We start from the raw sequence: 17,248 nt of genomic DNA, 5'->3' as shown, positions 1-17,248 counted from the left end.
TGTAATGTATGTATGAGAAACGTTTACTTATACTGTGGTATCTTTTAAAGGGCATTTGCTAAGAGGCAAGCGCAGCTGACAGCCATGAAAGTCATCCAGAGGAACTGTGCAGCCTACCTCAAACTCAGAAACTGGCAGTGGTGGAGACTCTTCACAAAGGTAAAGATCCTAGACATTGATATTTATACGGATACATTTCATATTTTAAGATTTTTTATTAATATTGTAACAATAATAACATACCATGATACAAATTCAAAATTGCTTTAATCCATTTTGAAAAATGAATGTCGTCCATTCTACGTGACTACAGGTCAAGCCTCTTCTGCAAGTCACACGCCAGGAAGAGGAAATGAGTGTTAAAGAGGAAGAACTGAAGACGGCCAAAGAAGTTGCTATAAAGTACGAATCTGAGCTGAAGGAGATCACCTTGAAACACACAGCGGTAATTCTTCTAAATGATATAACATTTGAGGCCATTTTAGTAGCCATTTTGTGCCCTTTGTTTTGAATTCACTTGAGAATATTGGTATGAGTAAGAGCAACCCATTGATCAATCTCATTGTATGTGAGGCCCAAGTAGAACTCTACTACTAAAATGGTAGTGATGCACGGCGCTCCAAAGGTTCCTTGGTTGAAGACACATCTTATATTCTTTGTCTCCGCCAGGTTCTGGAGGAGAGGATTGCGCTGCAGGAGCAGCTGCAGGCTGAGACGGAGCTGTACGCTGAGGCCGAGGAGATGAGGGTTCGCCTCTCATCAAAGAAGCAGGAGCTGGAGGAGATCCTCCATGAGATGGAAGCCAGGCTGGAGGAAGAGGAAGACCGTGCTCAGGCCCTGCTGGTGGACAAGAAGAAGATGCAACAGCAGATGCAGGTTCGGGCTGTATTGATGGTGTGAAGGTTTTAGTTTGGGTTTGGTGAACTGTGGACCACGATGTTCTGCGCTCCCGGGTTAAAACAAAGGAGCCATGTGGTTGTGTAAGCCCTCCTCAGGATAATATGGGGTTGGTAGTGAAGCATTATGCATGGGGAATCCATAAGGACTAAATTGACACTGCTTTTTCAAAATGGCCCCAGAGTTCCTCACTGCCACGTTCCTCACTGCACGGATCAATTTTTAGTGCACGGATCGTGCACACCCATGCCTAGATCATGCACCATATGTGTTGTACTTTTTCACAGCTTTCAAATCCGTTCAGGCATTCATGAGATAGAAGCCTTCAAAGTCAAACAAAACAAACAAACATGGCTGCCATTTTGAAAGATGTGTTTGTTATGGGGCTAAACATGCAATTTCGCGATTGCGATCATGCCTAAGACAAAACAAATAATTGGGTCTGGTCTTCTACTTAGGATTTGGAGGAACACTTGGAGGAGGAGGAGGACGCTCGTCAGAAGCTGCAGCTGGAGAAGGTCACCTGTGAGGGCAAGATCAAGAAGCTGGAGGATGACGTTCTAGTGATGGAGGACCAGAACAACAAGCTGCAGAAGGTCAGTGATTAGATCATACGTAACATCATCCTCACTGCCCGATTACCTTCATAGGAGAAGGTGCCCTTTTTATGTCTACATAATTTCTCTCTTTTATATTTCTCTTGCCGAACCACAGTTGCTCTCAGTCAGTACAAAGGCTAGGTAGTTTTGTTTCCCCTCCCTATAATTCTGAATTTAGCGAGAATCAAAGGCGATCGATGGGGGCTAATTAATACGCTAAATCTGTTTTATTCTGTATGTTTGGGTGGATAGGTAGAATTGGTATATTGGGGCACCTGCCCTTAATGTCTGCAGGCCCTGCAGAGGCACACTTGGTATCCTCACAAGTGAAGAACCTGGAGTCTTTTCTTTTTGTTTTCTATCTGCAGGAGAGAAAACTGATGGAAGAGAGGATTGCAGACTTCAGCTCAAATCTGGCCGAGGAAGAGGAGAAATCCAAGAACCTAACAAAGCTGAAGAATAAACACGAGTCCATGATCTCTGAACTGGAGGGTAACTGCCTTTCATTCCTCCACAATGTGCCAAATGAGCTCAGAAATCTCCTGACAGTATCAACGCCCTTGGTCCAGAAATATTCCCCAAATATTCCTCATTAAGTAGTTTTAAGTTTAGCTTTGTTTGTCCTGATATATGTCTGACTGCATGCCGTACCTTACAGTCCGCCTGAAGAAGGAGGAGAAGGGTCGGCAGGAATTGGACAAGGCTAAGCGCAAGTTGGAGGCGGAGTCTAATGACCTCCAGGAGCAGATCGCTGACCTGCTGGCTCAGATCGCTGAACTCAAAGCACAGCTTGCCAAGAAGGAAGAGGAGCTACAGAATGCTCTGGCCAGGTGAGCCACGTAACAATGTTAACATTGTTTGGTTTTATCTGAAGGACAACCCCTCCTATACACCATCGCACAAATAAGCAACTCATCAGCATCCATCCGCTCTTCTCCTCTCAAGGCTAGAGGACGAGATGGCTCAGAAGAACAATGCCCTGAAGAAGATCAGGGAGCTGGAGGGACACATCTCAGACCTGCAGGAAGACCTGGAGTCTGAGCGGGTGGCCAGGAACAAAGCAGAGAAGACCAAGAGGGACCTGGGAGAGGAGTTGGAGGCCCTCAAGTCTGAGCTGGAAGACACCCTGGACAGCACTGCCACCCAGCAGGAGCTGAGGTTTGTTGAGAAAGACTGAAGACATATTTCTCATTCAAAAACCTTTTATATCTGTGTTGATGATTATATGTTAGCACGCATATTCATTTAGATCAATCATTGTGATCTCATTGAGATCAGATCACAATGATTGCACTCTCCATAACAAACAAGAATGCAAGGGTCAATGCTACAGCTTCCAAGTGTTCTCCTGAATGTTTGTGCATGATTTAGAAGGTGTGAAGAAAAATACATAAAAGATCTCTTTGTTTTTACCTGATTCAACAACAACGACAACCCATCTACCCTTTCCTCCCTGAATTCAGAGCCAAGCGAGAGCAGGAAGTGACCATTTTGAAGCGAGCCATGGACGAGGAGAACCGGACCCATGAGGCCCAGGTCCAGGAGATGAGACAGAAACACACCCAGGCTGTAGAGGAGCTCACAGACCAGCTGGAGCAGTCCAAACGAGTAGGTTTCCCACCGTTCCACATCACTATCACAGGATCTCACTGAGATCCACAGATATAAAGAGCTAGATGCCTCGTTCGCCTCTGCAGTTAATTGGAGCGATGTGCAAAAGTTCTTGTCCGGACTTCCTGGAAAAACTAAGGGAAAGCTGTCAGTCAAAGTGACTACTGGCCAATCACAGCGTGTCTTTTCCGGGACTTATCCAAGGACCACAATTCAATTCAACAGAGCCAGTTCCGTTGCGCTGTTCTTACAGGCTGCATACGTAAAGACCAGCCCCCACCTGCCTCTGATTGGCTTACCGACTTCCCTATGTGTGACGCACGCGGAAGCAATGAACACGGAAGCGATGAAGATTCCCTTAGTTGCTCAATGCATACGCCCTCTAGCCAAAGATGTCTACCTTGTCTATGCTGAGATCTCTCCCCGGATCAGGGAGATGGGATGGGAATCGCCTAAGGCAGTGGTTCTCAAACTATGGATTGCGAGCCAAAGTGGGGTCGCGGGAAGGTGTTGTTGTGGTCGCATGCACATTGACAACCTAATTTATTTAATTGATAATACGCACACAAATAACTGCTCTGATTTCATTTTCTAATAGATAATAATATTCAATACCAACATTGTATGCTTTTACTTTAAGATATTCTTTATTTTCACTTCGAAATTGACATGACATAAGAGCCCTTTTGAATATTCTTTACAACTTGCCAAGTGTCATCTCAGTCTGTAGTTTTCAATCATTAAAAACAAAACAAACAATATATGGCCTTGATGTCACTTTCTTAACCCTAACCTCCTCAGGTGAAGACGAACCTGGAGAAGGCCAAACAAGCACTGGAGAAGGAGACATCGGAGCTCACAATAGAGGTGCGCTCGTTGAATCAGTCGAAGCAAGACGTGGAGAACAAGCGGAAGAAGGTGGAAGGTCAGCTGAACGACTTGACGGCACGCTTCACTGACAGCGAGAAGCAAAAGGCAGAGCTGGGAGAGCGCTGCTCAAAGATCACTGTGAGTATCAGTCAGTCGTCATATCGTCACTGTCGAGTTGAAACCTTTTATGTCCAAAAATCATTGCTTTTCAGGAAATGGAAAAAAGAACCTGTGTTCCAATTAATCCAATGTAGTTATCATTAGTAACAAACACTTCTTTTTTCATTGTTTAAATATTTAGAAAACCCAAGACGCACTTAACCACTTTCACAAACAAAAATAGCAGATCTACAAGCTCAGAAGAACAATAATCTTCATGTTTACCTCCATGCAGATTGAACTGGAGAGCGTCACAAACCTTCTGAACGAAGCAGAGGTTAAGAACGTTAAATTCAGCAAGGACCTGGCCTGCCTGACCTCCCAAGTGCAAGACGGACAGGTAATGGAAGCAAATTGGTGGTGGACGACTGGACGCGGACATCTGATTCGCTACGCTTACTAGGACTTGCTGCGTGACAGTGTGTTATAGCAGTGGTTCTCAACCTGTGGGTTGGGACCCCCAGAGGGGTCCCCAAATTATTTTGGGGGGTCCCCAGATGATTGGCTTAATGTGAAACATTGTTTTCTCTCTCAATAGTAAACAAACCAACATAAGGTTTAAGTGTATAGAGGGTATCTACACATTTCTAAAGTGACACTTTAAGGACTTTTTAATACCTCTAAAATGTCAAAATAAACATTGGACAAATTGTCAAATACTATTTTGGGGGTCACAGCTTGAAAAGGTTGAGAACCACTGTGTTAAAGTACTGATTGATCCGTGACTTTGTGCTCTGCAATAGGAGCTGCTGGCTGAGGAGACACGTCAGAAGCTGCAGTTGTCCACCAAACTGCGTCAAGCAGAGGATGACAAGAACAGCCTGCAGGAGCAGCTGGATGAGGAGACAGAGGCCAAGAGGAATGTGGAGAGACACGTATCCACCCTCACCATCCAGGTCAGGGCTGAATGGATCATCCACATGTTAATGACCTTTCACAACAACAACAAACTAGAAAGTTGCAATTGGAAATTGCAAGTGTGGTTGCCTTGAGGCGAGTCACACTCTGTATCTGTCAGTCCTTGTTCCTATTTGAATGGTGCTAACCATTCCGTCCCTTTCATGCCCATATATGGAGATCCATGATGTCATGGGCTTAATATTGATTAAGCCCATATCTTGGAATGCCCATGTATGGACATACTGTATCAGTCTCATGTGGTCTATGATGTCAGACATCTATGGTGTCAGTCATCTCCATAGGCCTATTTGGGAAAGGTTTAATTTGTTATCAAAGTTAATGGAGAAAATGTATTAACAAATACAATGATATAGTGTATCTCTTAGGAAAATGCAAGGAAACGACTCCCGATGAAGCCGGTCGATTTGAGATATGGCGCAATATGCGTGCCACCAAAACTGGGAGGAGTAGCGTGGCAAAATAAAGTTTATCTAGGAGGGGATGGAAGATGGATGGAATAAAGTCGATCAAGTACTATAGTCTGGTTGACCTGCAGGGGCAACCACACTAATATGTCTCAGAATTACTTTCAGTTTAGCTAAGGACAAGTGTCACTTGCCTTTGTGCCTTGTGTATTGAATCCATGTTCTGTGCACAGCTGTCAGATCATAAGAAGAAGATGGAGGAACTATCAGGTAATGTTGAGCTACTGGAAGAGAACAAGAAGCGCCTGCAGAGGGATTTGGAGGCAGCCAACACTCAATTCGAGGAGAAGGCCTCCGCCTACGACAAGCTGGAGAAGACAAAGAACCGGCTGCAGCAGGAGCTAGAGGACATCTTGATGGACCTGGACAACCAGAGGCAGAATGTGTCCAACCTAGAGAAGAAGCAGAAGAAGTTTGACCAGGTAGATTATGTCTGTCCCAAAATGGTTTACACCAGTGTGTTTCTCAAAGTGGATTCCAAGGACTCCGTGGGTTCCTTTATGGGAGTCTAAATTGACCCATACAAGTCTGTAACTCTGACAGTGTACAAATGGAACCAAATGAACCCTTACGGGTCCATTTGGTTCCATTTGTACCCTGTCAGAGTTAAGGGAAGACCTTGAAATTTGAAAGTTTGAGAAACACTGGTTTACTCTAACCATAACAACACATCATTCATGCATGACTCCCTGTTCCCCGTCTCCTCCAGATGCTGGCTGAAGAGAAGAGTATTTCCAGTAAATATGCAGATGAGAGAGACCGTGCCGAGGCCGAGGCCAGAGAGAAGGAGACCAAGGCCCTTTCCCTGGCTAGGGCTCTAGAGGAGGCCCAAGACGCTAGAGAGGAGCTGGAGAGAGCCAACAAGGCCCTGAGGACTGAGATGGAGGACCTGGTCAGCTCTAAGGATGACGTGGGCAAGAGTGTGAGTTTGAACTCCTCTCTTTTCTTTATTTTGTGTATTTTTATATTGTATGAAACGTTGCTTGAATTATAATTTATTTTCAGTATTTGCAAGCTCTAAGTCTTGTGCTGAAGGGAGGCCATCGTTAATTAAAGCCTCTATTCCAGCAACGTTAACCCCTTCATCCCGGTTCATTCCATTCCAGGTCCATGAGCTGGAGAAGTCCAAGCGAAGCCTGGAGGCCCAGGTTGATGAGATGAAGACCCAGCTGGAGGAGCTAGAGGATGAGCTCCAGGCAGCCGAGGACGGCAAGCTACGTCTGGAGGTCAACATGCAAGCCCTCAAGGCCCAGTTTGAGAGAGACCTACAGGGTCGAGACGAGATGGGAGAGGAGAAGAAGAGGCAACTTGTCAAGCAGGTAGAGAATGAATGGTAGCTTATTATTACCTCGGGTGCAAGTTGCAACACAACTGTTGCTATCATCTCGCCTCTCTGCCCTTTATTGCTTTTTCTAAATACAGCAAAAACTATCAAATCATCTCTATTCCCTGAAATGTGGATCATCTGATCTGTCCATTACTGGACATAAAGACTAGGGATGGGTATCGTCTGCGATACTTTTAATGGTATCGATTGCATGACGTCGATACTATCGGGTATCGGTTCATGTAAAAACGAACGATACCTCGTTTCGATACTCTGGAACACACCCCTGGCCGGTCGCATCTGTAACAGTTGGGCTACTGAGAGTTTAATGACTGCTTTAGTAGGCTACACTCGTTAGTGTGGAAAATAGCCGACAATAGCCTATAATGTTTATTATTATGATGATTATCCAACGTCTATACTCTCCGCTCCGCCACACTGTGTGATCATCATCATCACCTCTGCGGTAGAGCAGTTAAACTTAAAGGAGCTATAGTCAACTTTTTCTTGAAAAACGGATGCTAAAATAAAAATAATGTTTCGAAAATATTTTATAAAAAAATAAGCTTCATATATGTGTTTCAATTAAAAAATGACCACAAAAAGCGTAAAATAATGATAAAATAATCATTTTGGCCCTTTGTTTACATTTACAGGGCCCGTACTTTGTTTACATCCTAGTCTGTAGACTAGGATGTACACCTACAATGAAAAAGTTGACTATAGCTCCTTTAAATAAAAAGTATCGAAAATGGTATCGTATCGATTCCCAGGTATCGAAAAAGGTATCATATCGATTCAAAGGTGAACGATACCCATCCCTAATAAAGACTATTGATTGTATTGTATGTTGTTGTGCATGTTAACGCCAGGTGCGCGAGTTGGAGACAGAGCTGGAGGATGAGCGTAAGCAGAGAGCCAGTGCAGCAGCAGCCAAGAAGAAGCTAGAGGGTGACATGAAGGACCTGGAGGGACAGATTGAGACAGCCAATAAGGGACGAGAGGAGGCCATCAAGCAGCTCCGCAAGCTCCAGGTAACAAGGACTGACCGTCATTGGTAGAACAGCTATCAGCTGGCAAGTAAACATTTAAATACGAATGAATACATAATGCTTTTATGAATTATTTTACGTTCTGTTTGCTTCACTTTGCTTCCTTGTTGCTTTCTCAAGTTTAGTTTTGATTCGTTTTTCAAATTCATTTTTATTTTTGTAAAGGCTTGGTTTTAGTTTTTATTAGGTTTAGTGTTCATTTAGTTTTTTAATGGTTGTATGGATTAGTCATGGGCAAGATTGAACATTACATTTGCCAAAATTGCAGATCTACAAGTGAGCTTCGTTTTGTAATCACAGTACAGTTTCAGTTTCTTCTCATCGGTTAGTTGTCTGTTTTTTTTCTTTTGATTTCAGTTAACTAAAATATTATATTCAATTCTGCTTTTCGTTATTTTGTTACTTTTGGATCAGCTATAATAACCCTGCACTCCCTCTGTGTCATCAGGCCCAGATGAAGGACTACCAGAGAGATCTGGATGATTCCCATGCTGCCAGGGAGGAGGTGCTGGCTACGGCCAAGGAGAGCGAGAGGAAGGCCAAGAGCCTGGAGGCTGAACTGATGCAGCTGCAGGAGGTAACACGGCGGCATATTGAGAATAAACACATTACGTGCTAGGGCATTCACCAAATATTCGAATATTCGAATATCAAAGTCACTATTCGACGTTGTTCACCATAGTTGAATATTCACTTATTTTCTTTTTTTCTTTTTTTTTCTTTAGAAAATATATAGTTTATAAAGCTTGGCTAGATAGGAAATCATAAGAATGAGTTGTCAATGCCCCAGGGCTTCTCAAACCTTTTTAGGCCGTGACCCCCAAAATAAACATATTTGAACTGGGGACCCCCACCCTGACAAGCACTTGGAATTGTAGGTATTACAATTAATGTGACTCTGTTCCGCAGATAAATATTGTGAAAATTGCGAGGCGTTGTGAGCATATAGATCGCCTCTTGCTCACTTAATATTTGACAGTTAGGCTAGTCCTGTCGAATATACAACTATTCGAATACTTTGAGGTTGAATAATTCAAATACTAAAAATCACTATTCGTGAATGCCCTATTATGTGCATCACAAAATGGGAGTTGATCGACATATGTTTAATCTGTAGGACATGGCTGCAGCTGAGAGGGCACGCAAGCAGGCCGAGGCAGAGAGAGATGAGCTGGCTGATGAATTAGCAAGCAATGCATCTGGAAAGTGAGTAGGAATCTCGTGCTGCTGGTGGTGGCGGCTGTGAATTTACCATGTTCTAGGTATTTTGTAAATATTTCATAATTTGGCTAATGAAGTTGAACTGTTTTACTGCTAATACTGCTTCAGCTTGCTTGTATGTATTATTGTTGTTATGGCTGCACACAGTGTAAAGGTAGGCACACACAACAAGCTAACGCCAGGACGTCGATTAGCGCCTGTGGCCAAACATTGGTTGTAGAATGTATGGTGTGTACACCGCTGTCACCTGTAAGTGGTGGTGAGGTTGGTCAATCCAATTCAAATGTTGAATCGGTGTCCATATGACAGGATGGAGATGCATTTGCTCATGTTTAAATATATATATTAAGGCTGCTTTCCTGGGATGCAGGTCCGCCTTGGCAGATGAGAAGCGTCGTCTGGAGGCTAAGATCTCTCAGCTGGAGGAGGAGCTGGAGGAGGAACAGAGTAACACGGAGATCATAAACGACAGGCTGAGGAAGAGCTCACAGCAGGTAGCAAGCTCACTGACTCATACGTGCCTTCAGAGCCTAAATCATCTGTTAGGGCTGTCCCGATATGACATTTTACATGACCATTAATTGTCACTCAAGTAATTGCGATTAACGATTTAATTGTGTTTTTGTTGATAATTACATTTCTGTTTGTTTTTTAGGCTTTGAAGATGCACATGTCAGATATGACACATAACCTAAATACACAAATAGATTACTGACATATTTGACAACTTACTACTTAAAAAATAACATTGATAGTGGAAATAGCCGATCTACAAGCTCACAACGTGTCGCGATGCGACGCGTTGTGAGCTTGTAGATCTGCTATTTCCACTATTTCTGAAAATGTATGAACATTTTTCAACATTCACGATTATGACAAAATAACTGCGATTATGTCAAATAACTGCGATTATGTCAAATAATTGCGATTAGACGATTATGTAATAATTTTGACAGCCCTATCATCTGTCCTTCAAATCTCTCACCGTGGCGGTGTTCTCTATTAAAGGACAACTTTGTTTTTTTACAACAAGGGTTCATATTTTAGATTGTAATTAGAGAAAAGAAAAAGTGAGTGTTAAAATGTTTTCATTTGCTTCGTTCTATTGTTTTATCGCGTTTACCGTGCTAAAATTTGGGGCATGCGTACGCATGGGGGCATGCGTACAAGTGGCTAAATATGTATTTTTATACACAATAAGCCAGCAGTTTCTTTATTGCTATTTACAGTAACACTTCTAGCCCCCATAAGTCACATCCAACCATGAAAGGTTGCGTTGTATCTTGGGAATGGGCTTATTCTGTGTAAAATGGCATATTTAGCCACTTGTACGCATGCCCCCAGCCACTGAAATAAGAATCTCTAAAACAATAGAAAGAAGTAAATGAAATCATTTTAACACTCATCTTTTATATTCTTTAATTACAATCTAAAATATGAACCCTGGTTGTAAAAAACTAAAGTTGTCCTTTAAGACAATTTCTCATCTCCTGTGTGTTCTCCTGTTTTCTTTCACGTGGTGTACGTGTTCCTCAGGTGGACCAGCTGAACGCTGAGCTGCAGACAGAGCGCAGCACATCCCAGAAGAATGACAGTGCCCGGCAGCAGATGGAGCGGCAGAACAAGGAGCTGAAGGCCAAACTCCAAGAGATGGAGAACCAAGTCAAGTCCAAGTTCAAGTCTTCCATCTCTGCACTGGAGGCCAAGGTGGCTCAGCTCGAGGAACAGCTCGAACAGGAGAACAGGTTGATGATTCTAATACAAAAGGATGTTTAGGAGGCAGCGCTTCTAACAGTAGAAATGTCAATGTCCATCCCTGTTTTGGGCAAGGTGAAAGTGTGAAAAACGAAATGTCATAATTTTCTAAAATAGTGAAAATAACAGATCAATAATCTGTGTTGTGAGCTTGTAGACACAGAAAAACTGTATTTAGGACTTAAGTGGTTCATTTGTAAATCCATAGTCAAGATAATATGTTTAAAGTTTATGTCATCAAATAGAACACAAGTCTCTTTAAATCATGGAAATACGTGAATATTCATTATATTATCTCCTGACTCGACTTCCTTACTATGCTCACCTACAAATGCACAAATAATAATAAAGTCACTATCTTTCATCATTTCCCTATCTCTTTTGAAACAGGGAGAAGCAACAAGCTGCCAAGGGTATTCGTCAGAAGGACAAGAAGCTGAAGGACTTGATCATCCAAGTGGAAGATGAGCGGAAACAATCTGAACAGTACAAGGATCAGGTAGGAGTTAACCTTGTTCCCAGGCTATTCTCACCAGGACAAAGTCCTGGTTAAAAAAAGCTATGGCAGAAAGTGTCCATAGGACAGGACTTGTCGTTCTCTGCTGTCGGACTGAAACCAAAATGTTCATTTTCAGCAAAATGAGCTCAAGTGGAGTTAAGAGGTTTTGACCGAAGGGCTTTTTACTACTTTTCATTGGTTCAATATTATTTTAACCAACACAGTGAACACACAGACGTAAAGGGTGTTCAATAGCCCTGATTTATGCGGAAAAAAACCTAAACAATTGAGTTAAGAGGTTTTGGCCAGACAGTGACAATATACTAATATATATATACCGGTATATGTATATTATACATAACTTCTTCTGCAGTGTTCTATTTGCTGGGACGGATGGGGAATCCATTGAATGTCTATGCTGTTCTGTTTTATCCCTGCTTCTGGTCTGGCATGAAATGTAGACTGTCTGATGTGTTTGACATTCATGTTTAATAATATCACAATTCAGCAATTTAATTAGAAATGTTTTCCTTTTACCAATTGAACCCTGTTCCTATGTATTGCAAGGGTATTCAACAGGGGGTCATCTAAATCTTTGTGTGATAGAAACTTTATTTCTCCTTTTATATATGAACCACTTGAACCCTAGTTTCCATATTCAAAGAACTTTAGCCAAAAATAGCCGGTCTACAAGCTCACAATGCCTCGCACTGCGAGGCGTTGTGAGCTTGTAGATCGTAGATTGTTGAAACTATATGGAATCTACGAAAAGTTTGTGGGGGGCCCTGCTTCATCTCTCTCTCAACTAAGGGGTCCTTGGCCTGAAAACGTTGAAGACCAATGATGTATTGTCATCATTCTCACGTCATAACGTCCATCCTTCCCCAGGCGGACAAGGCCAATGTTCGCATGAAACAGTTGAAGCGTCAGCTGGAGGAGTCGGAGGAGGAGTCCCAGAGAGCCACCGCCGCCCGCAGGAAGCTGCAGCGTGAACTGGATGAGGCCACGGAGGCCAGCGATGCCATGAGCCGCGAGGTCAACACTCTCAAGAGCAAACTCAGGTAACTCATAGCCTCGCGTAGCCAGGCTTACTCATCTGCGAAGAGAAAAGCCCGGTGACAATATCAGGCAGAGACTGTTCAACTTCCGCCGTGAGAATTTCAACGGAGGACTACAGCGCATGACGTAACTTCCGTTAAACACAGCACTTCCGTCAATTCCGCTAGAACCAACCTGAAGTCCTATTGTGGCCAGGGTGGGTAACTCACAGGGACAAAGGATGACGTTTCTCTGTGTGATTCTGTTCGGATTCACAGCATTCATCATGGTGTATTGGGCAGAGACGCTGTCTAATGCACAAACAAATCTCTGTCAAAGGCAACAGACATAACGGTATACAAATTACAATATGCTAAAAGTTTGGGCCGCTACTCAGCCCTCACTTGTCTAAAAACATATATGATGAATCATGTTTTGTCTTCAGGCAGAATCATGTTGCAACACCCACTGGTCAAAATATGGGGCAATAGTAAAAATAAGAATACAAAAAGTTAAATTATACATTGTGTTCATTCAAGGTGGGGAAAGAAGCCTATTCTAGGGCCACACCATTGAGGGATATTTGGGGTTAAATATTGTGGCATTTTATAGGATAGAATAATAGTATGATTGATTATTAAAGGAGTTCCCTGTAAACAATGTTGTCAGTTGTTCCATTATCATTACCTACAAGCGCTGGCTTTCTTTCCTCTTGATAAGGCAGACCTTTATTGATGGTAACTGAGTAACGCTAACCTGACAGGCAACTGGCGTCTGCAAAGGGTGAAGGGAAGCGCTTTACTTAGTATAGTATAGTATAGTATGTCATGGTGGGTTAGGAAGATTGTTTTCACCCTTGTTTGTCCCTACAGCGATCTCACAGTCAATGACTTTGGTCATCATCTGCACCACCATCATTCTGGTGCTGTTCTTGAGAGTGCGGTTGGGATCTGTTTGCAGGTTTCTAAGCAGCATGACTGGGGTTCCTACTTTCAGTTTCAGGTTCTGGTCAGGGATTCCAGAGGGTGTCAGTGAATTCAGGAATTCTTGTGGCTGTGATCCTTAATTGAGTCAGCTGAAAAGTACACTCTTTCTTCTCCAGGGAACTCAGTATGAGCATATTGGTTGGATTGGCGGTTCTACTGAAAGAGTTTTGATACGACTGTACATCACAAATACAGTAACGACAGTAGCTAAGAACATAGGCAAAAATCTGAGCTATCCGTGTGCGAAAGTTGGACCAACCTTGTGCTGTGAGACCTAAGACATGCTGACTCGGGACCCCATGGGTCTCAGCGTCAATTAGTAGTAGGGATAAGATATAAGATGATTAAATGAGTAAATAATTACTTTATTTCACAAATAATCAGCAGTTGTAGAGTGTTATTTGTTTTTCATATTTATAAAGAAAAGGCTTGTTTAATGTGTAACACAAACTATTAGAAACGTGTGCAGGTATTGTAATTAGCATGTGATGTTAAGAAAGAAAATGTATATTTGTTATATTTTATTCATTTCAATTAGAAGTGCAAAAGTACTCACAGTACTCATTTTTAAAGCAAACAAAAGTAGCAGGATTGTTGTCTTGTAGGGTAGTTAAATTAGAGTGACCAACCTTTCTGAGCACTAGCACAATCATGTTCATCTCTATTACAGAGGCAACCCTGAACCCAAGGAGTGACGCAGTAGGTACACTCTGAGCCTCAAAGTTACTCCCATATAGTCTCATGTAGAGATCTCCACCTACTTATACGTCTGGGGAAATCTAAATTCAATATATGAACGGCTGCTAATGAACCTACGCCTAATTCTTTGAAAATAAATCATATCACCATCTCAGTAATAAGTCATTGCATTCCCAAATTGTTACCAGTTTTAGCCTATACATTGAATTTAGATGTCACCAGACATATCAGCAGCAGAGATCTCTGATCGTCTGGCTATGTGAGACTACCCCACCATCACCATATAGCTTCAACTTTCCCTAATCTTGATTCCCCCCCATTGCACTTTCTTGACTGTCATTTCTTGAGCAAAATAGAGGGAAATATTGGTCATCAGCTACTAGTGAATTCCTTTGAAAAATATTGTCTTGGGTAACATGGGAATAAAATGGACACAAAGGTTGTACCCCCCTTCCTAGCTCAATGTCACCATACCGCATAAAAAACGCCCAAAGGTTGATGCCCAGAAACGTCCCAGAACTACGTAAAATAAGAAAACTACTGGCAGAAGGAAGTGTCTCCGGAGACACAGACACCGTACCATATTCTTGAGGTTCATAAGTGATGACGGTTATGGTTACGAAGGTTATGAGACAAATATTTTTTTTTGTTTTTGGGAAATTCTACTTGCACTATATTTTCAACACTTAATATTTAAGTAATTCCTTACTGATGACCATATTTTTCCTCAGTGCTTGGTTTAATTGCCATAAACCAGACTCATTTGTCTTGGCCAGGAGTCAAATGAGTTAAAAAAAATAACGGCGTGCTTCATCTGTAACAATAGCACAACCTGTGAATAGATTCTCCTTGTGGTGTGAATCACCCGAGTGGCTTTCCAAGCAAAATCTAACCACATTGAACGCTATAACACAAATACTCAATCATTTCTCATTTGGAGATTTTTCATTTCTGCTTCTTTACGCCTCTGTGTAATTATAGGCGTGGAAATGAGCCCTCCTTCAGCAGCACAACTCGGCGTACGGGAGGAGGCTCGGCCAGAAGAGCGGTGCATGATGATGATGAGGAGGATGGGGACTCCCAAGGTGACTTCAATGGAACCAAGTCCGTGGAGTAGAGCAGGGAAACAAATTAGCCGTCAAAATTAATGACATTTCAGTATTACCTACCAGGGCACACCCACCGCTTAAGCAAAGAATCACTTCAAAACCTCATGAACTTCCATATCACTTCAATTTATTTTTTACCCCAATTTCAGCAGTGACTGATCTGTCTTCTGTGTCAAAGAGCACCTTTTTCTTGATCTGAAAATATTACTAACTTCATATTATCAAGGGGTTTGTATTGGTGCTGTTTTCTTTGGAGACGTGTGATTTGCTATTTTTTTTCTACAGTTTTGTACTACACTGAATGAATGTATTTCTTTATGTAACATTTTGTACCCACTAATAGGTACGTCTAATTATAATGCCTTCCTCCACTCTTACCTGTGATTTGAACCAGGTATGCCTATAAGTCATTTTGGAATTTAAAACAGAGCCATGCTGTAAAGATAGACGTATTTCTATGTTATTGACTGGTCCTGTAGCCTGTGACTGCTGTGAGCTTTTTAGAACAGCATTGTGTTCAGATTGGATTTCTAGAATTATATTTCTATGGCCAAACTGGCTCCAATCAATGCTGATTTTTATAGTAATCTCAATAGTATTACCAGCTATAACGGTTTATGTAATCCAATTGTATGGCTTACAGAATATGAATAACCATGAATGACTATGAGTTGAACTGTAGCAACTGCTATGTTTTGTCCAGTGTTTGGACGGCAAACCAACATACATGCTTATAATTAAATATTTATAAACCTGTCGAATAAAGACAGTAATAAGAAATAAGCATCCAGTTAGCTATTCAATTTGTTTTCCAATTCACAAATTTATATATTTTTGCACCTTTCCTATGTCAATCAAAATTACCTGCCAAGTACTCTAATCCAGATGACAGAAATGTTTAAAAAACAAACCACCGTTGATTGGTGCACTACCTAAATGTCAGTATCGGGTACTGCATCATCTTCAATTCCTATCCTTGTTAAGATGTCTTTTAATCACCTGGTCACAATACTGTAATAATGTAATCTGATCTCCCATTCTCTACTCTTGTTTGTAATCAGTTGATGTTTACATGACACCATTTATATTAATTGTGGAACCACCTGCACAAGAAATAAAGACAGAAAAAAAAAAACTACATTTTGCTTTTTAATGTTTGTCTTGGTCAATGACTTCCATGAGAACATTGCATAAACAGAACATAGTTTTTTATCTATTCATTTCAGTACAAAAACTGCAAACCAACAGGATAAAAGAGGTACTATACCTCAGGCACATACAGTTTCACTTCAAAGCAGTGGAAGACATGTTTAATAGATACCACACCCTATCAACAGTGACCATTGGCTACAGGTACAGTAGATCATGAGTATCTGCACAAGAAAGAGAGTACCTAGATCGAATGTCTAAAACCCACAACATAATTCCTATACAGGATTCTATGCAATGACCACTTTCAGGTAATGTGATACTAATAAGCTTTGTTGGGGCACCTCTGAAGCTGGGAGGTTAAGCAGAAACTGCCCGTTTAGCTCAGTTGGTAGAACACGCCTGTGAATTGCATTGGTTCTGGGCTCGATACTGGACGCCGCCAACTCGGCATATTATGAGTAACACGGAATGGGTAGTCTCACATAGCTATTCCACAATCTCTGAATGCTATATAGAGTCTGGGACTACACCTCCTGAAGGCTGAGAAAGGAAGCCGTAATCTGTTCATCATTTCCGTTCACAAAAATATATTTTATAATATCTTTAAAATATATTTCACATACATCCACTGTACTCCCAGATCGTTTTCAGCACTTCCGTTGCACAGACTTTGACGGAAGTATTTGAACATATTGTGAGTCAATAGTCTAGCTCAAGAGACTGCGGCTTGGGTAACTTATGTACTGGGAGCAGAAGGTAATAGGTGTGGCGCTCCTCTTCAGGAATCTCTGCGGTCTAGTGCCTAGGGATAAGACATCCTCATTGCTCAGCTGATAATGACAATAAGCCACTTCCACCTACTTAAGGAGAAGCAGAAATGTAGTGCTCA

At 41.9% G+C, this 17,248-nt stretch overlaps 1 protein-coding gene across 1 annotated transcript in view; it reads left to right on the top strand.

Annotated features, from left to right (window-relative positions):
* The window catches only part of myh11a (myosin, heavy chain 11a, smooth muscle), a 45,144-nt gene extending 29,033 nt beyond the window's left edge, over positions 1 to 16,111 (top strand). Inside the window, exons 21-42 of the mRNA XM_080722258.1 lie at positions 51 to 159; positions 314 to 445; positions 670 to 876; positions 1,356 to 1,493; positions 1,865 to 1,988; positions 2,155 to 2,326; positions 2,442 to 2,654; positions 2,960 to 3,104; positions 3,909 to 4,115; positions 4,372 to 4,476; positions 4,880 to 5,032; positions 5,695 to 5,943; positions 6,231 to 6,443; positions 6,628 to 6,840; positions 7,721 to 7,882; positions 8,349 to 8,477; positions 9,018 to 9,106; positions 9,492 to 9,615; positions 10,658 to 10,866; positions 11,267 to 11,375; positions 12,264 to 12,436; positions 15,080 to 16,111. Coding sequence (XP_080578384.1) covers positions 51 to 159; positions 314 to 445; positions 670 to 876; positions 1,356 to 1,493; positions 1,865 to 1,988; positions 2,155 to 2,326; positions 2,442 to 2,654; positions 2,960 to 3,104; positions 3,909 to 4,115; positions 4,372 to 4,476; positions 4,880 to 5,032; positions 5,695 to 5,943; positions 6,231 to 6,443; positions 6,628 to 6,840; positions 7,721 to 7,882; positions 8,349 to 8,477; positions 9,018 to 9,106; positions 9,492 to 9,615; positions 10,658 to 10,866; positions 11,267 to 11,375; positions 12,264 to 12,436; positions 15,080 to 15,215 — 3,511 coding nt within the window. The 3' untranslated portion in view covers positions 15,216 to 16,111. The remainder of the gene's footprint in view (positions 1 to 50; positions 160 to 313; positions 446 to 669; positions 877 to 1,355; positions 1,494 to 1,864; positions 1,989 to 2,154; positions 2,327 to 2,441; positions 2,655 to 2,959; positions 3,105 to 3,908; positions 4,116 to 4,371; positions 4,477 to 4,879; positions 5,033 to 5,694; positions 5,944 to 6,230; positions 6,444 to 6,627; positions 6,841 to 7,720; positions 7,883 to 8,348; positions 8,478 to 9,017; positions 9,107 to 9,491; positions 9,616 to 10,657; positions 10,867 to 11,266; positions 11,376 to 12,263; positions 12,437 to 15,079) is intronic.
* The last annotated feature ends 1,137 nt before the right edge of the window (positions 16,112 to 17,248 follow it).

The sequence above is a fragment of the Nannobrachium achirus genome (assembly GCF_963921795.1).
Source record: "Nannobrachium achirus genome assembly, chromosome: 3".
Lineage (NCBI taxonomy): Eukaryota > Metazoa > Chordata > Actinopteri > Myctophiformes > Myctophidae > Nannobrachium > Nannobrachium achirus.
The sequence above is the reverse complement of the archived record's forward strand: the minus strand, read 5'-3'. Positions and strand labels throughout refer to the sequence as shown.